At 37.5% G+C, this 18,666-nt stretch overlaps 1 protein-coding gene across 5 annotated transcripts in view; it reads left to right on the top strand.

The window, feature by feature from the left end:
* The window catches only part of tom1l2a (target of myb1 like 2 membrane trafficking protein a), a 56,805-nt gene that overhangs the window by 7,754 nt on the left and 30,385 nt on the right, over positions 1–18,666 (top strand). For all 5 annotated transcript variants that reach the window (XM_089128207.1, XM_039675267.2, XM_039675265.2 and 2 more), the window contains exon 2: positions 13,429–13,513. In XM_089128207.1, coding sequence (XP_088984333.1) covers positions 13,476–13,513 — 38 coding nt within the window. In that variant the 5' untranslated portion in view covers positions 13,429–13,475. The remainder of the gene's footprint in view (positions 1–13,428; positions 13,514–18,666) is intronic.

Raw genomic sequence — 18,666 nt, 5'->3', positions numbered from 1 at the left:
TTAAAATGTCTTTCAGAAGGACAATTTTCATGTGAGATTTGGAGCCAAGTTAAAGGGGTTTCAAAATGAATTTTGGTAGGACAATTATAGGAAAATCTGTTGACTATCAATCTTTGTTGGATTAACGTGCCTCACGTTTATGTTCTATTTTATTTTTTTATCATCTCAATTGCATAGAACATACCTGTCTGATTGCCATACAATTTTTCTAAAGTTGTCATGGCTGTAACGAACATTACTCAAGATATATTAAAATCCCTCTGGAGATTCATTCTTAAAACTCTTTTCTTTTGAAATCTTAATTTTTTAGGCCCTATATAGTTCAGACCTGTAGACTTAAATCTCATAGCTGTTCCATGTAAAAATAGTTTTTCAATTTTAACATCAATTTGTAATTGAACAATGCAATTTGGCTCCAAATCTCAGGTGAAAATTGTCATTGTGACACCCCTCTACAAAATATTGTATTACTCAGTAAATATACATCTGTGACGTTTAATATTTTGGCTTTTATCTCTATTTATGTGTGTCTTTGTACCAAAAAAGGTGATGTAATCGACGTGGACACTATGAAACACTAGTATCGCAGCAGTTCTCTACACTAAACGCATCATCACTCAAAACCAACAGCTCTTATGTTTCATTTGGGAAACACTGTCATTTAAATGATTACCAATGATCATATATTAGTTCACTCAGAAATCAAAACCCGTTGTTTTGATAAAGAATAATTTTTTCCTTGGATTTCTGTTTATACCTAATTTGAGCACTTTGAAACAAATACAATTTTCACTTTTGCATTTCTGTTTATTTTGTCATACTGAATGCAAAACTCAAGTCACCTCTAATTCTATAATGCTTACAATACAATACAATACAATACAGCTTGTATTCAAAGTGGCTTCACAGGAATAACAAATTCAAATTCTGCTGCAAAGCTACTCGTAACAAGTCTCTGCACACCGAACAGAAGTAAAAGTGTTTTACATTTTACAGAGCCGTTTGTATGAGGTCAAATATTTCGAGTTTAGAGTTACTATGGAAAAACACAATTTTTAGAAGAGTTAAAAAAGTTTTGAGTTAAGTGTTTTCTTTTGCAAAAAATGTGTGATATTTTGCATGTTGTCGTGTGGTGTTTTGTTTGTCGAGTTTCGAGAAATGGAGCCATAGATTATAGATAGCCATGGGAGTCAGTGAAACATTCAATCAAACCCATTACATTTTTTATATATTTTTATATTAATAATAATAATTATTATTATATATATATATAAATTAGATATTTTTAAATAGACAAATTAGCCTACATATTATTTTGCAAATTTCAAAGAATCGTGATCTTTGTTTTGACCCTTTCACACGTAAGTTTAATATATTGACCCCGTTTTTTAAGGCAGCCGTTATTTTCGAATGTATTGCCTTATTATTTCCATGGCGACTCGAAATGCTTGTCATGTGATGCACCGCATCCACATATCGCTGTTTGACAGATTTATTGCTTGTATTTTATTTTTCAATTATATAAAATGTTAATTTTGTCATCAACTACCTGATATTCCGATTCTCAAATATGTGGAAGTGAAAGTGTTTTGTCATGTGTGTTACTCAGAAACGTCATTTTATTTGTTGACAACTAGTATTCAGGTTTGATTGAAGTGTTACATATTGATGACTCTTAAAACCAGTTTGTGTCGGCATGTCTGTTCCTCCTAAACTTTGTTACAACCGCTATAAAGAAACCATTTTCCAGTCACATGACTTTCCAGTTGTTGCCAGTGCAGGTTGTGCAAACTAGTGCACATGTGGCATCTTTAACCACTCTGATTTTGCTTTCCCTTTTTCATGAGCGGTTCTGCAAGGAAATCTATGTTTGACAGTTTATTTGCTTTTCAGGGTTGCGTGTGGTCACTGTGCATTTTCCTATGCAGACGAGTTAGGCATCGTATAGTAAAATCTCTGAGACCACAATATAACTGATGCAGTGTCTTTCTGTATGCCCTTCATTTGCATACTGCCTGCCTTGCATGTCATGACATGGGTTATCTAATGGGTTATTTTAATATACGCCCCAAAAATGACAATTATTTCATCATTTACTCACCCTCAAGTTGTTCCAAACATAATTGTCATTCTTCTGCTGAACTCAAAAGAAGATATTCTGACAGGCTCCAGTGACTTATGTTTTTACACTTATATTGAAATTAGTGTCCTTTCCTCTGGCCTTACACCAGGTTCAAGAAAATTGATTGTTAATTATATCACTCTGTAAAATGTGAGAAAATGACAGGTTTGGGAAGAGACTATTAGGCTAAATGAAATGTAGGCAAGTGAAAGGAACGCTCTCAGCCTTCGCACTTCATAAGTGGGCAAACTATGTTACGGCTAATCAGATTTTATTTATTTTTTTGCGAACAATGGCTCATACTTTTCAGCAGCGCACTTCTCTGGCCTCAGGCCTGTAGGTTATCATAAGTGGATCCTGCAGGTTTAGGATCTGCTGACCACAGGACAGTGTCTCAGCAGATGAGCGTTTCATTACGAGGCGGATCATTGTTTTGTTAAAGCACGTCTTTCATCAGTATCCGACAGAACCAGAGCTTGCCAGGAGGAAAGTGCAGTACAGAAGGGAAACAAAGTGTCACTGCCGTTCCAGACTGATCTCATGAAGTAGCGTGTGTATGACACGCCAATTCGTAATTCCATTTTTGGTGTGCTATCAACACACATAATCGCTTTTCAGCGTGTTTATGAACGCCGTTGACTTAACGTTATTACTGTATATATTAATATATGACTTACCTCAACCCCATCCCTAAACCTAACCGTCACTGGGGTTAATGGCGTTTATGACTGTTCCCTTACCATCCTAGGAAAAAAAAAGATCGCTCCCCAGATGTAGATCTACATTTTGCTTCGTTTCGCTCAGACATTTGACGGCGTGTACAGACACGCGGAATCACTCGGACGTTAATGGCGTAGACATACACGCGGATAGCTCAAAATGCATAGAGATAACACGCCACTTAACTTAAAAGTGTGTTTGTTTATGCAAAAGTCGTGATGGCCGTTCAATAGGCTAGTTTGGGGATCTTACAAACCCCAAAAAGTTATTGTAAAGCCCACGGAGAAATTATGTGTTTCACAGGCTTTGTTATTTTAATCCTGTTCGAATCTGCCATGTCTGTTTTTTCTCACACATCCTCAGTTATTTTTCGGGCAACTCAACTCAGCGATCCTCTGAGAAATCCAGTCCACTCCAAGGGGGTAATCCATCGAAGGGAAGTTGAAGCCTCGCGGGAGCTGCCATCTTGTATCAGAACTTCACTTGCGTTTAACATTCCCATTGACTCCCATTCATTTTGGCGTCACTTTGACAGCGAATAACTTTACATTTGAGGCGTTTGAAGTCGCCATTTGTCCTTTATTTATTTCTAAAGAAACAAGACAATGTATAAAATGCTACATTACCTTGTAGCTTATGTTATGGCCCGGTAGAAGCAGTTTTAGTGAAAGTAGGCTAACGATTGCGTCATACCCACGCGACTCTCTGTCGCACAGTAGAGAGATTACCATATGGACATGAGAAGAAGCTCGCGCGCAATCGGGGAAACGTGGAGGCAAAATGACAAAATAATTAATCAGAATACCTAGCAAAAGTTTCTCCTAGCTAATGGACAGCTCCTACTCACACTCTCCGCCTCTGCAAGTTTCAGAAGGGAATGATTCAGATTTCTCATGCCACAGCACTAGAAGACAGACGGGTTCCTCTCATCACATCTACGTCGTCAAGCTCTGTTTGAGTCTGCGCGTCAGGGACGGAAGTGCTAAAAAATCGCCAAAAACGGGCTTCATTCGTCTGGCTCTGGCCATTTCTTATACCATCTATGGTCCACTCCGAATGCCAATTGTCTGTAATCAAATGTAAAATAACATAAAACCATAATAGTTTTCATTGAAAAAATTAAATGCCGATAAATGCTTACAAGCGAGTGATTTTCTATGTCTTTTTGTTCTTTGATTATCATGACAGACAGCAGCAGGTTTATGAGGCTGCTGTCACTTTAAGAGCTTATGCATACTATTACACAGCATGCGTTTTCTCAGCTAGCTACGTTCCCAAACTGACTATGTTTTACCTAAATACTCGGCAAGATGTGCATTTTGACAATTTTGTTTGACCATTTAAGACCAATAAGCCACGTAAAATAAGTAAATTTGGCTCTCGCGAGATGTTTGAGAGGCGGCTTTATGTGTGCAACTCATATAGATTAGTGTTGCACGTGCTTCTAGTGAGAGCATTAACTTTCGGCAATGACTAAAATCATGAAAAATACAAGCACTATTCAACCAGAGCGAATGAGACGAGTGAGAGGAGGCGGTGTGTGTGTGTCACTCCGTCGTCAGAGAGAATGATCCGTGTATCAATACTACAGAAAAGTAGAATTGGAACCGTTTCAGATATTTCAGTATGTAAATTAACAATATTTTTGACAACACTAGTCCCATCCAAATAGGGCTTTAGTATAAGTGAGGAAAACAACAAGCAAGCTAAGCTAGTGATCGTTTGGTACCAATATGGGCAACACAAGTTCACAGTTACTGATTCACATCCTGTGTCATAAAAAGTAGCACCTCTGCTCTGAAATAGACAAGGTTCACAATAACAAAAGTCACTACCAGTGACCACAACAGTATAAACATTACAAGATTCAATGAAATCAATGGCATCAGTAGTGTTTTTCAATAAATAAGCTATACTTTAACTATTTTAAACAAGATTTATTAATATTTCTTATGAATATGTATAATATAAATACAGTATTATTAAGATCCTTGCAGTTTTGTCACATGTGTCTTGAATATGGGTACCAAATTGATTCTGTATTACTGATACTGTGGATTCTGGTAGTGCTTTTTTGGAATATTAGTTTTGGTTTTAGACTAGTACTGATGTACCAGTCCAGTACCTTTTGAGGTCACTTAAATGGTTACCTCTGGACATGGACATTTCTGGCTGTCAATTTAATTTTAGCTACCTGCTGAAGTAACAACAAGATTATAGTGTTTGTCCGACTCCTCAGAGAGATTAAAGGATGATGGTAAAAGTGTTTCATCCCCTCCTCTTAGACCAAAGTGGACTATATTCAGGATTGACACTGGCCCACTGAGCTGGCATGGACTTTTAAAGTCCCCCTGTGGTGAAAATCATATGTCGACACCATTGTTGAGATTTTCTCTTTAAAACCACAGTGAACCAAAGACAGTTTTCATAAAACTGTTCTCATAAAACGTGGTTTGGAATTGCCGGTGTTCACAAACTAACTTGTAACCAGTCACGTCACAAGGGCGGGCTTTAGCATATCATTAACTTTAGCCCCATTCATACAGCGCGTTGATCCTGGGAAATTGCCAGAACGCCTTCCGTGTTTACGCAAACACGACCTGGGATTGATACCAGCATCGATGCGGTTGGGGACCCAGTAACATTGCTGGAATCAGTCCTGGAACGCGCGCTGTGTGAACAAAAGCCTGGACCGTAAGGGGTGTGTCATAGTGCAATCGCGCCACTCTGTTGCTCTTAGAAGAAAGTTTGTGTTCGTCATCAACAAAGAAAGGACGAACAAATGTGGAACGAAGCAGAGATCAGGAGCTCCTCACTATCCACACTGAAGCTGAGATCGTTCACCAGCTTTGTGTACATGTTTTCGACGCGTACGTTACACGTCTCATCCTGACATCATGTGTCTTTCCGGGATCTTTACGGGTTGTGTGTGAACGCACTCACAGATCCCGGCAAATCACTGGCAGTGTGAATGAACCGAAATCAAACAATCCCGGGACAAATGCCAGGTCACATTATCCGTGTATTTTCCGGAGTCTCTCCATTGACTTTTGAAGTTTTACAAAGCGTTTGTAAGGATGGTGATTGTTAGAAGTAGGGATGGGCAACGATTAATCGCGATTAATCGCATCCAAAATAAAAGTTTATGTTTACATAATATATGTGTGTGTAGTGTGTATAATTAATTTGTATATATATAAATACACACACATGCATGTATATATTTAAGAAATATATGCATGTATACTTTATATATATTTATACATAATTAATATTATATAAAAATGTAATGTTTGATATATTAATAACAAATTTTTCTTAAATACACACATACATGTGTGGGTATTTATATATACAAATTAATTATACACACTGCACACACATCTATTATGTAAACATAAACTTTTATTTTGGAAGCGATTAATCGCGATTAATCGTTGCCCATCCCTAGTTGAGTCTGCGATAGCGACCGGGAACATGGTTTGTGTAACATTAGCAAATCATTATTAGCTGTTTAGTCGATGGTTAATCGTATTATTATTATTTACTGATTATGTGTCCAACGTTGTAGAGAGCGGTACATAAAACGCATTATCATTCTGATACATCAACTTGAAGATGAGCCTGAATGAGTGAGTGGAGGTGGGGCTCATTTGCATAAGCATGGTGAATTCATATTCACCCATAATACAGGAAGCAGGGGTATAGACTTGGTTTCAAACTATTTTAAGGCATGAATTAAAAATATTCACGGTAAAAAGTGTTTAAATGTGTAATTTTGATGGTCAAAGATGAGTTTTATGGGATAGAATTATTGACTGCAGGGGGACTTTTAAGAAACCCACAGATAAGGACTTAATAATGAGTCTCAACATAAGTAGTTTTTGAATTTGAAGTGTTTACTAAGTGTTGAGCTTTACTAAAATATAATGCTGACAGCCAACTTTCTAGTGAGATTTTGTCATTGAACCTCTTTATACAGTTGTTTTTTTCCCCAATATGAAACCACTTGAGCTACATGCATAGGCAGGGAAACATTTCACAAACTCAGACAGGAAACAAACTATAAAATAAGAAAAGTTGCCTTTGCAACTACTGAAATAAAATACGTACTAAATTGCTAAAACTGAGATAAAAATAAATTCAATAGAAAGAAATAGTTTAAAGAAAACACACAAAAGCACAACAAATTACTAAAATGAAAGCTGGAAATAATTACAATATAAATACTATAACCATAAATAATACTAAAATAACTGCTTGTGTGATTCAGGAAGTTCTGTGATATATTCAGTCAGTTCATTCAGTGATGGATTTGTTGGTGGCAAAGACGAGGTGAGGCGAGGATCTATATGATAAACATAAACAAAGATAATCCAACCAATGAGCGAAGCATAATCCTAACCAGGAACAAGAATGCAAAACGCAAAGGCAGCAACTCCCAAACACAGGGAAACTAACAAGATGACAAGGAAACAAGAAAAAACCGAGGGACTATTAATAATTAATCAATGTTGCTATGGTAACAAACAAGGGAACCAGGAACTAAACACAAGAGGGGAACACAGAAACAATAGAAACACTTAAAAGTCCTTACAAAAGCACAACACTGGGATCGTGACAGTTAGACTGCAGGATTCAACATAACATGAATGTATTTTATGTCCAGTTCATTAAAATAACCTGCTCCTTGAGGGTCAAGAGCATTTGTTCATGAACTACTCTGTATATTCAGCTTAGTTAAAGCACTGCAACTGATTAACATTACAGCTACCACTGTTACAGGTCAGGCTGTGGTGTTAAGGTCTCCAGTGTGTGTGACTGTATGGCCGTGTGGTGTTTTTGGCTGAGGTTGGTACAGCTGAGTCCACGTGATCCAGTTGGGCCAGCTGGACTGAGCTCGCGCTGTGTGTCTTGCCTGTATTCCACTTGCGTTCTTCTCTACCTGTCTGACAATTTCTAGCATATAATATTGTTCAAGTTTTATTTCTTTGCTTTTGTTTGTTTTCTTATTGCCTCCTTTCGTCCTCCCCACAAATCTTCTTGAAGAGATTACTGGAGGATTTTCCATTACAAATCGACAGTTACGTTAAGCAAGGTTGCAGTAAGCAACTTGACAGTTGACAGCATGCGTGACATTAATGCAAAAAATAATTTCACTTTAATTTAATTTTTCTTTTTAAAGTTAAATTCATAAATCTGGTGCAAAGTTCAAAATTAAGAGCTCGAACCCATATTCAGTGTGCAACAAAGTCACCTCTACCTGAAATTTAAATGGGACAGTTGCGAGTCTAGTGTCTCAGTCTACAATTCACTCAATACTACTATAATTACTACTAATATAATATTATAATAATATTCCTATGACAGTAATATAGCAATGTATTTTAAAACAAATGCACTGAAAAATAAATTAAACTTTCATAATTAGGTTTGTCTATCATCTGTACGTGCAAGAGATAACCTGTGAGCTTTTATTTTGGCAGAAAACAAAGTTTAATGAAATGTTTGAAAGTGTAGATATATACTTGCATTATCATGCTATTATATTATGATTATACATTCAAGGGCATAAAATGGTCTTAAAGTGACCATAATATACTTTTTATGTGATAATAAAGGCTATTTTAGGCTATCTTTTTTAATGCGTAAGCCTTTGGATTTAAAAGCCTAGTTGTTTTGCACATTCATGTGATCACAAATAAATGGAAGCAGGTGTGACTGAATACGTATGTCTTCTCTCTAGTCTATATGTGAAATGTTAAATGCCACTTTGATTCAGCATAAATGTGCATTACTGACATAAATTGATAAATTACTGTTACTGTAACATTTTTTTTTGAGTAAAACATTGGTCAAATATTGATACTGGAAGTCTTAAAGTAAAGACTGAATGTTCGCTCTGTCTGCTCATTTTGCATTCTAGCTAGTTTTCAATTGGTTGGGTTTAAAAATAAGTACCTACGTACTCTGAGAGTAGCCTAGGTGATTTGTCGTCTTAACACAACAACTTGCAGCCACAGCCATTCTTCAGAAACATGATGTAGGACAGGAGTGGAAGAAGAGGGCTGGTATGAACTCTGCTCTGGTGTCTGACAGCATACTAGTCTTCTCTCCGCCTCAACACATCTGTCAGTTTGATAGAAGAACCGCTCAGGGGTATGAATTAGGCATGACGCATTTCCTGCGGCTCGGCAGACTAAAGGAAGCGGCCGCCTCACCCATCCATGAAAGTGGTGTTATGCTCCAGACACTTCCCAGTTTGTTGAGGGAAAGTTCACTGGCACTGGCAAGCTAATTTCCAGTGTTGTGGATTAGGCTTGCTGTGCCATGTTACCAGCCATACACCAAATATATTACTTGGCCACAGCGGCACTGCCCCCACAGTCATTTAGCTTTTTTTTCTAATAGAAATAAAACTCATTTAGTTCTGTTGGAAAACAGACACGAAAATTATAAACTGATAGCATCTGCTTTGCTCCATAAAGCACAAGCTGCTGAGTCACAACACAGTGCGACAGGAGTTAAAGGAGTAGTTCACTTTAAAAAAAAAAAAAAAAAACTTTTGCTGATAATTTACTCACCCCCATGTCATCCAAGACATCCATATCTTTCTTTCTTCAGTCGAAAAGAAATTAAGGTTTTTGTTGAAAACATTCCAGGATTTTTGAACGAAATGAACAAAACTTTTTTTTTCGAGTCATTTGGTTCATTCAACGAACGAAATGAACGAATTGACTTGGGAAAAGATTTGTTCATTTTGATGAACGAGTTCGAACAGGAGAGTCACGAACGCCCATCACAGAACAAAGCAAGGCGAGCATTTGAGCTTATAAAACTTAAACTTTGTTATTATTTTTGTTAAATGAGCGATCGTTTCGCTTGATAAGACCCTTATTCATCGTCTGAAATCGTTTAAAGCCCTTTGAACAGTCAACTGAAGTTTCTCAATTTTAAAGGCCAGGAACTGTCTGTTTGCAAAAAGACTTTATTAATTTATTTATTTATTACACTTAAAGTATTTATTTTTTTGCTTGTTTATCATATATAGGCTATTTAATTTTATTTTACAGATTTTAAAACCATTCCACATTTTCCCTCAAAATCAGCACAAAAAGTGCCAAAAACAAAATCCAGATTCTACTTGTGACTGATGGTGAAAATGAAAGCATGGTTTTCAAATGTCTACAGGAAAGTGTACAGGAAACTGAAGTCATTTTGAATGTGGAATGTGCTGATGGCCAATTTGTGATCATTTTCACCTGCTCGATCATTTCTACTTTGCTATATTTGTCATCGGTCCCCACCCTTATCCTGAGTCACTCAACAGGAAACCAGTCTCACTCAAGTGTACATCCTCAATAATGTGCCATTTAGGGTTTGTTTTAAAGCTGATTGACTTAAAGGGGGCATATTATGCCCTTTTTTACAAGTTGTAATACGCATCAGGTGTCCTCAGAATGTTTCTGTGAAGTTTCAGCTCAAAATACCCCATAGGTTCTTGATTATAGCATGCCCTAAATTGCTCCTATTTGGGTGAGAGCAAAAACACACTGTTTTAGTGTGTGTACTGTGTCTTTAAATGCAATGAGCTGTTGCTCCCTGCCTCCATTTCCAGAAGATTGCTGTGCCTTTACAGCACATGCTTCAGATACTACAAAACAAAAAGTTGCGTTTATGGGTTATACAGACGGTGAGCGTTTTCGGGTTAATCAGAGATGGTTAGTTCAGCCACATTAGCGATACAATTTGCAAAGATTCACAAAATGTAAATTGCGATAGTTTTGGATATGAAGTTGTCTCACAAGCAGTTGGTATTTATTCATCTTTGAGAATCAACTTTTTTACAAATCTTGCGTTTTACTAACCCTTGTTTGCAAATCAGTTTGGTGTAAAATGTTTCACACATGATTTTACCTTTTTTGTGTCACGTTCCCTACATAAATAAAATGAATCAATAATCAGATTGTGGGTGGTTTACTCAGGGCGGCATCTATGCTAATAGGGCAGAGATCGCCAACCATCGTGGGCGGGGCTTGCCCTAGGGAGAAAACTGGGACTTGTTTTGAGACACTTTTTGAGTGTGGGTTGATTTTTACCAGAATAGTGAGGTTGTTAACACACATTGACACACATCACGTACAAGCATGAAGCATCATGTAGAAGTGAATTTTGCACAATCAGTCCCCTTTACAAACAAGCCAGTCAGACGTGTAAAAGCACATTTAACTCACGAGAATCACACCCGAGTTACCTCACACCTGATTTCAAAAGATTGTGACACTAGTTATTATGTCATCACACACTCTTCCGTTGTGTTATGAAACGCATAATGGGGATTTCAATTTGCTAAAAGTACAACTGTAACTCCTCACTATTCCAATTCTGTGTAAACTCATCCCTTTTGACCTGAAGAGCACCAGTAGTTGAATAAGATTTAAACCTTATCATGTGCTTCTTTTGTGTAAGCAACGAGGACAATGAAATCTGACAATTGAGTAATAATCCAGGCTAGGTAAACTGAGGTCAAGCCATCCTCACAGATGGGTGGCAGTAAAGCTGAAATCTCTTCTGCTAGATGCTGATCCACTGAGCCAATCAGGAGTAGAGGGTTTGTTCACTCATGATGCGGGAGGAGAGAGAGTGAGCCAATCAGCAGTAGAGGGCGTGTCCACTAATGATGGGGGAGGAGAGAAAGTGAGGCAATCAGGAGTAGAGGGTGTGTCCAATCGTGTGGGAGGAGAGAAAAAGACTGTAGAAAGAGAGTTGGCTGAGAGACATTACAAAAAGCTCAAAAGAATATCACTGGAAATTGACGTTTAAGGTCAGGCAAGAGTTTTAGGACCAGCGTTAATATTAGAAAAGATTTCCAGCGCTACAGAGACTGAAGCAGGAAGGCCAGAAAACAGACATCGAGGTTGCGATGGTTCTGCTCCTTACACGAGTAAAATTGGTTTTGCTTCACGAAACCGATTAATGCTGTTGTTTATAATCCGCTTTAGTAACAGGACAGTATTTAGTGGGGATGGGGATTTTTGTCAATTTCACATTTCAAACATTGATGGGTCTCATAAAATGAGTATTCGAGTACTCCGAGGGGCGGGACATGTGCGGAGTGGGGCGTGTCAGTCGTGAAAATGAAAATATGTTAAAGGGTTAGTTCGCCCAAAAATGAAAATGAAGTCATTAATTACTCACCCCCATGCTGTTTCAACCCCGTAAGACCTTCGTTCATCTTCCGAACACAAATAAAGGTATTTTTGATTGAATCTGAGAGCTGGATCACTCTTCCATAGACTGCCTAAGGGACTGGCTCTTGACGGCCCATAAAGTCATTAAAGAAAAGGTTTAAATATTCCATGTGCCTACAGCGGCTCAATTATAAGTTTATAAAGCGACGAGACTACTTTTTGTGCGAAAAAAACATAAATAACGACTTTATTCCACTATTCCATTACTTCCTTATGGGCGCATGCGCGAGAACTGAGACGAGGACGTTCTCATTCGTCTACTTCTTGTTACCGGCTGCTCACCGCTTAGGAGTTTTACCACCACCTACCGTATAAAATGATGATCCATATATAAGGCGCTCCGGATTATAAGGAACACTGTCGTTTATTGAGAAGATTAAAGGCTTTTAAGTGCACCTTATAGTGCGGAAAATACGCAAATTGAAAAGCGTATGTACAGCGCGCGTCTTCCTCTGCTTGTAAACAGAAAGTTTTGCGCTTCCAGCTATATCAGCACATCATCTTATACGGTAGGGGGCGGTAAAACTCCTAAGCGGTGAGCAGCCGGTAACAAAAAGTAGACGAATGAGAACGTCCTCGTCTCAGTTCTCGCACATGCGCCCATAAGGAAGTAATGGAATAGTGGAATAAAGTCGTTATTTATGTTTTTTTCGCACAAAAAGTAGTCTCGTCGCTTGATAAACTTATAATTGAGCCGCTGTAGGCACATGGAATATTTAAACCTTTTCTTTAATGACTTTCTGGGCCGTCAAGATCTATGTAGGACTGATCCAGCTCTCAGATTCAATCAAAAATATCTTTATTTGTGTTCCGAAGATGAACGAAGGTCTTACGGGGTTGGAACAGCATGGGGGTGAGTAATTAATGACTTAATTTTCATTTTTGGGTGAACTAACCATTTAAGACTGTCATGAAAATGAATGTTGACTAATAAAAATATGACGTTATAAAACATGTCTATGAAAACATGAACGTATGACTTGAAAAAATATCACTCAATTTAGCGCTTTCTTATAAAACAGATTAAATTAATTGAAAAATGAAAATTATAATAAATGCGTATTTAGATGTATGATATTTCTACTATATTCATTTATAGATGTACATTATCTCTATGTCTGATGTTGCTGCAGGGTGTTGTTCCGATGAACTCGTTTTATCGAGTGAAGTGAACTCGTGCTCAGGGAATATTGAGCAGTGAACACCTCGTAGGGACCCTGGCGATTTGAATGCAGCTCGAGTTCTAGACGGCGTCATGTGTCTGGAGCTCACAATTGAGTTTGTGTCAGCAATTGAGATAGCCTGCTGATCCGTGTGTGATTTTGTTTCTCACAGAAAAAGCCACAGATGGCTCCCTGCAGAATGAAGACTGGACACTCAACATGGAGATCTGTGACATCATTAATGAGACCGAGGAAGGGTGAGAGGCCAACACACACATAAATGCATGCGCACAGATCTTGCTGATGATGACTCACAGTGACTCTCAGAGCAGACTGACTGGCAATGTGCACAGTAATGGGTTCTCATAGTTCCTCTTGGCCTGTTTACAGCTGGTGTCGAAAAGAATAAAACGTCTGAATTTCTATCGAAAGACTAGTTTTGTCTGCACAATGAAATTCAGTGGGGTCCAAAATAATTGTGTTTCATTTGATGTAGGGACGCACGGTTAAAGTTATTGATATTGGCCCAATAAGAAAATTTGGTAAATATATGAAATAATACATTATTTCCTTCAACTGTGCACTGATGTTATGGTTTTGAATTGCTTGAAATATGACCTCAAAAAAGGAAAATAAAGTTAAGTGCAACGTGCAGTGCAAGTCTGTCATATAGGCTCCATAAAATTAAAATGAGACTCTCAAAAAAATTCAGATTTAGATTTATCGACCGATATATCGGTTATCGTCTTACAGATATAAAGAGTTATCGGTATCGGCCAAAACGGTCATATCGGTGCATCCCTAATTTGATGCATTTAATGAGGTACACTACCGTCCCCGAAAGAAGTCTCTTCTATATTTAAAATAACTGTTTTCTATTATAACGTATATTAAAATGTAATTTATTCTTGTGATCAGAGCTGTATTTTCAGCATCATTACTCCAGTCCTCAGTGTCACATGATCCTTTAGAAATCACTCAAATATGATGATGTGATGCTCAAGAAACATTCTGATTATCAAGTGCTGCTAAATATCTTTGTCACTTCTGATTCATTTAACGTGTTCTTGCTGAATTGAAGTATAAAAAAATTAAAAAATCGTACTGACCCCAAACTTTTGCATGGGAGTGTATAATATACTCATGTAATCAGCTCAGTGTAGGGTGACCACCATCAAACAAACCAAATGTGGGGCAATGTGGGCCATGTTACCAACACTAGAACATAACCTGAAACTGTTATATAATGTCTATCTAACTTCTATCTATCCTACCTTTCAGCTGATGCAAATACTTAGTTCTTTAGTCCCTTCCAGAAAACATTATGTAACATAACATGTCTTTATTTTACATGCAACATCACTGAGCCCAAAGGCAGCCGGTATCATGCAGATCACTATTTCTGAAACAGTTCTGACCAAGTCCAACTAAAATCCAAGATAATAAATAATGAACAAATAAAATATAAAACAAAAGTTCATTGCATTCAATATATATTAAGAATAGATTAAACCAAAAAACGTTCATATTTTTAGAAACGATGTGAATTAAAACAACCACAGCAGGAAAAACTTGGCTGAAAAGCTTTTACATAGACCGCAAAACACTCTTTTGGGATCCCCTTAGTTCTATCGGCCTGACAGGTATAGGTCCTAGCCCAGTCTTTTTTGTTGCCATTATGCCGCCGTGTAAAACTTTTAATTTACCGAATTATCTACTTGTGTTGTGAATCACTGCTCCAAATTTTGATTGACAGACGTCACCAGTGGCGTACCTTTGTTTTAAAAAGTGGGTGGGACATGTGTATAAATGAATGAATCACGTGACACGTGAATAAAAACATAGATCCGACTTTACAACATGTCCAGTGGAATAGCCTATAGGCCAACAGAAAGTCCTGTAAAATTAAACGAATAAATTGACCTAATATGAATAAAAATTATATAAACAAAAATATACATAAAAGTTTTAAAAGTAAATTAACTATTAGGCCAGATTTTTGATAACTGATTTTTTTGCGGAATGCGCACGATTAAAATTTAAATTGGCTTATAGCCTATCCATTGTACACAAACTGCTGTAAAATTAAACGAATAAATGGGTCTAATAATATAAATAAAGATAAAAAAATAAGTGTATCAACAAAAATGTAAAAAAAAATAAAGGCCTACATAAACATTTAAAAAGTAAATTAGGCCAACATTTTGATAACTAAACTTTTGCACAGCGCGCACAAATAAAATAAAATTATGCTTACATCAATTGTACAAAAAAATGCAGTAAAATTAAACGAATTAATGGGCCTAATTATATATAAATAAAAATATACAGACTATAGGCCTACTGTAGGCTACATCAACGTTTTAAAAGTATGCTAAATGAACTATTAGGCCAAAATTCGTATAACTGAACTTTTGCGCAGAGTGCACATGGATTACAATTTAAATGGGTCATGTTGTCAAACTTTAAAAAAAAAAAAAAAAAAGAAGGAAAGAAAATTAATTGCTTTCCTTATCTACAGTTCTTTTGAGTTCACCTTCAAGAACACAAGTTTGGACAATGTCGGAGATAGGGATGGGACGATAACCGGTTTCACGATAAACCGTGATAAAATGTACTGACGGTTAGTATTATCGTTTAAAATTTAATTATCATTAAAACCGTGTTTGATTATCGCGATTTTAATAACTCACTGAATCCTGTCGGCCAGTCTGACGCAGGCGTGCAGCACGCAATGTTTTTTTAAATTACTATTCGAGAAGGATTTGACAACGTATTCAGGGCTAGATCGCTTCTTTTATTTTACAAACTAATGAAATGAATGGTCTGTCAATTGGAGATGTTTTATTTATTTCTACTGTTAGCTATCCGTGCCGCGAGAGCTTTTAAAAAGTGGTGGGGACAATATCGACCCTGGCAAAAAGTGGTGGGGACATGTCCCACCCGTCCCACCCGCAAATTACGCCCCTGGACGTCACAACCTATAGTGACCGTGTTTACTCCTTTCTTTTCAACTATATATATGAACCACTGTATAGGTGAAAAACTATGCCATAAAAAGCAAAAGAACGCATGCACGTTTTCTTAATATGAAAATTAATAACCAACAGACTGATGAAAATGCAGGACATTTCCTCAATAAACCCTAGCTCAGTGAACGCTAGTTTGTATAGACCAACGCCACTTTTGCGTCATCGAAGGGTAACGCCCCCTTTTGGGGGAAAACACCTCTATACTGTCTATGGGAAAACAAACGGATTCCCATGAGAACAGAACTCGCACTAGATCTGCAAAGTTTCTTGATAGCAAAAATGGCACAAACTTAAAGAAGCTAATGTTACTGAATACGGGGTTACAGAGGTTTCCCTTTGAAATGGTCGAAAACTGGATTAATGACCCCACACAGCGGCCAAATATGGACTATTCAGACATCTAACGTTACCACTATCTCGTGGAATCACCAAGTAAGTAGCCTTTTTTATTTATTTATCATTTACACACTCACAGTAGCCTATTACAAACTACTAGACGATGAGGCCATGTCAGTTGGATCATATTTAACTTGATTTAAGCTATTGACAGTTTTGTTGTCGACTAGCTATTAGAAAGACTAGCTGTTAGCAGCTAACGTTACCTTATTAGACTATGTCAATAGCTTAAATCAAGTTAAATATGATCCATTCATCGTCTAGTTTGTCATACTGTGAGTGTTAATGAAAAAAAAAGGCTACGCGCTTACTTGGTGATTCCACGAGATAGTGGTAACGTTAGATGTCTGAATAGTCCATATTTGGCCGCTGTGTGGGGTCATTAATCCAGTTTTCGACCATTTCAAAGGGAAACCTCTGTAACCCCGTATTCAGTAACATTAGCTTCTTTAAGTTTGTGCCATTTTTGCTATCAAGAAACTTTGCAGATCTAGTGCGAGTTCTGTTCTCATGGGAATCCGTTTGTTTTCCCATAGACAGTATAGAGGTGTTTTCCCCCAAAAGGGGGCGTTACCCTTCGATGACGCAAAAGTGGCGTTGGTCTATGTGCATGCTAGGTGTAAACGGCTTCTTCCGACTGAGTCACAGTGCTTTTCCTGCTCCATATGATTCTTTACTTTCTCTTTTTCTCTCACACTGTGGTCAAACTGGCACTACAGGCTCGTCTGTGTACTGTGTGCGGGAACACAGGGCTCTGTTGTGTTCTTTCTTTGTTTGGGCTGGTTGTTTCCTGTTGTATTAGAAGTTGTGGGTGCTTTCAAGAATTTAAACAATCTTTCCTGTTGTTAATTATGCATTCGATTTATTTACATAAACGCCCTTTTATGCAGATTAGGCCAAAGAGTACATATTTTGTAAGAATAGTCAGTTCAGATATGGTTGATAGAAAGTGACCAAGTATTTATTTAGTATTTTTTTTCCCCGCTTCAGTTTTGTTTTTCAGTTCTGCCATTTTGTACTTCCCATAATGCAAGAGATTATCACTACTATAGTTCCTCTTCTGTATTTGACCTTACAGCACATGACGGCTGCATCTGAAATCGCAAAATTCCCTACTCTATACTTGGTGATAAGCAGAACGTGAAATTAGTGTGTCTGAATTCATAGTGTAAAACAGAAGACTAAATCAATTGGACACTTTTCTTTCTGAAATTATGAATCTATTACGTCCAGATTACATCCATATGTTAGGCAAGTAATGTGATTTTGGATGCGGCTAATATTGCTTTCCTCCATTTCTTCAGTCTGAAGTTTGAGTCTGAGCAAAGTCCCTCTTAAAGGGTTAGTTCACCCAAAAATGAAAATTAAGTCATTAATTACTCACCCCCATGCTGTACCAACCCCGTAAGACCTTCGTTCGTCTTCGGAACACAAATGAAGATATTTTTGATTAAATTTGAGAGCTGTATAACTACCACATTGGCTCCTAAGGGACTGCCTCTTGACGGCCCAGAAAGTCAATGAAGAAAATGTTTAAATATCCCAAGTGACTACCGTGGCTCAACTATATGTTTATCAAGCGACGCGAATACTTTTTGTGCGAAAAAACAAACAAAAATAACGAGTTTATTCGACTATTTTTTTCTTCCTTGTAGGCCAGAACGAGACTTCCTTATAGATTTCCACGACGCATGCGCGAGAATTGCGATCTGCGTACACCAGCTTACACCACTTCAGATCGCAATTCTCGCGCATGCGTCGTGGAAATCTATAAGGAAGTCTCGTTCTGGCCTACAAGGAAGAAAAAAATAGTCGAATAAACTCGTTATTTTTGTTTGTTTTTTCGCACAAAAAGTATTCGCGTCGCTTGATAAACATATAGTTGAGCCACGGTAGTCACTTGGGATATTTAAACATTTTCTTCATTGACTTTTTGGGCCGTCAAGAGGCAGTCCCTTAGGAGCCAATGTGGTAGTTATACA

This window comes from Pimephales promelas, chromosome 3, assembly GCF_988280905.1.
Source record: "Pimephales promelas chromosome 3, fPimPro1.hap1.1, whole genome shotgun sequence".
Lineage (NCBI taxonomy): Eukaryota > Metazoa > Chordata > Actinopteri > Cypriniformes > Leuciscidae > Pimephales > Pimephales promelas.
This window is presented reverse-complemented; position numbering and strand designations above follow the sequence as displayed.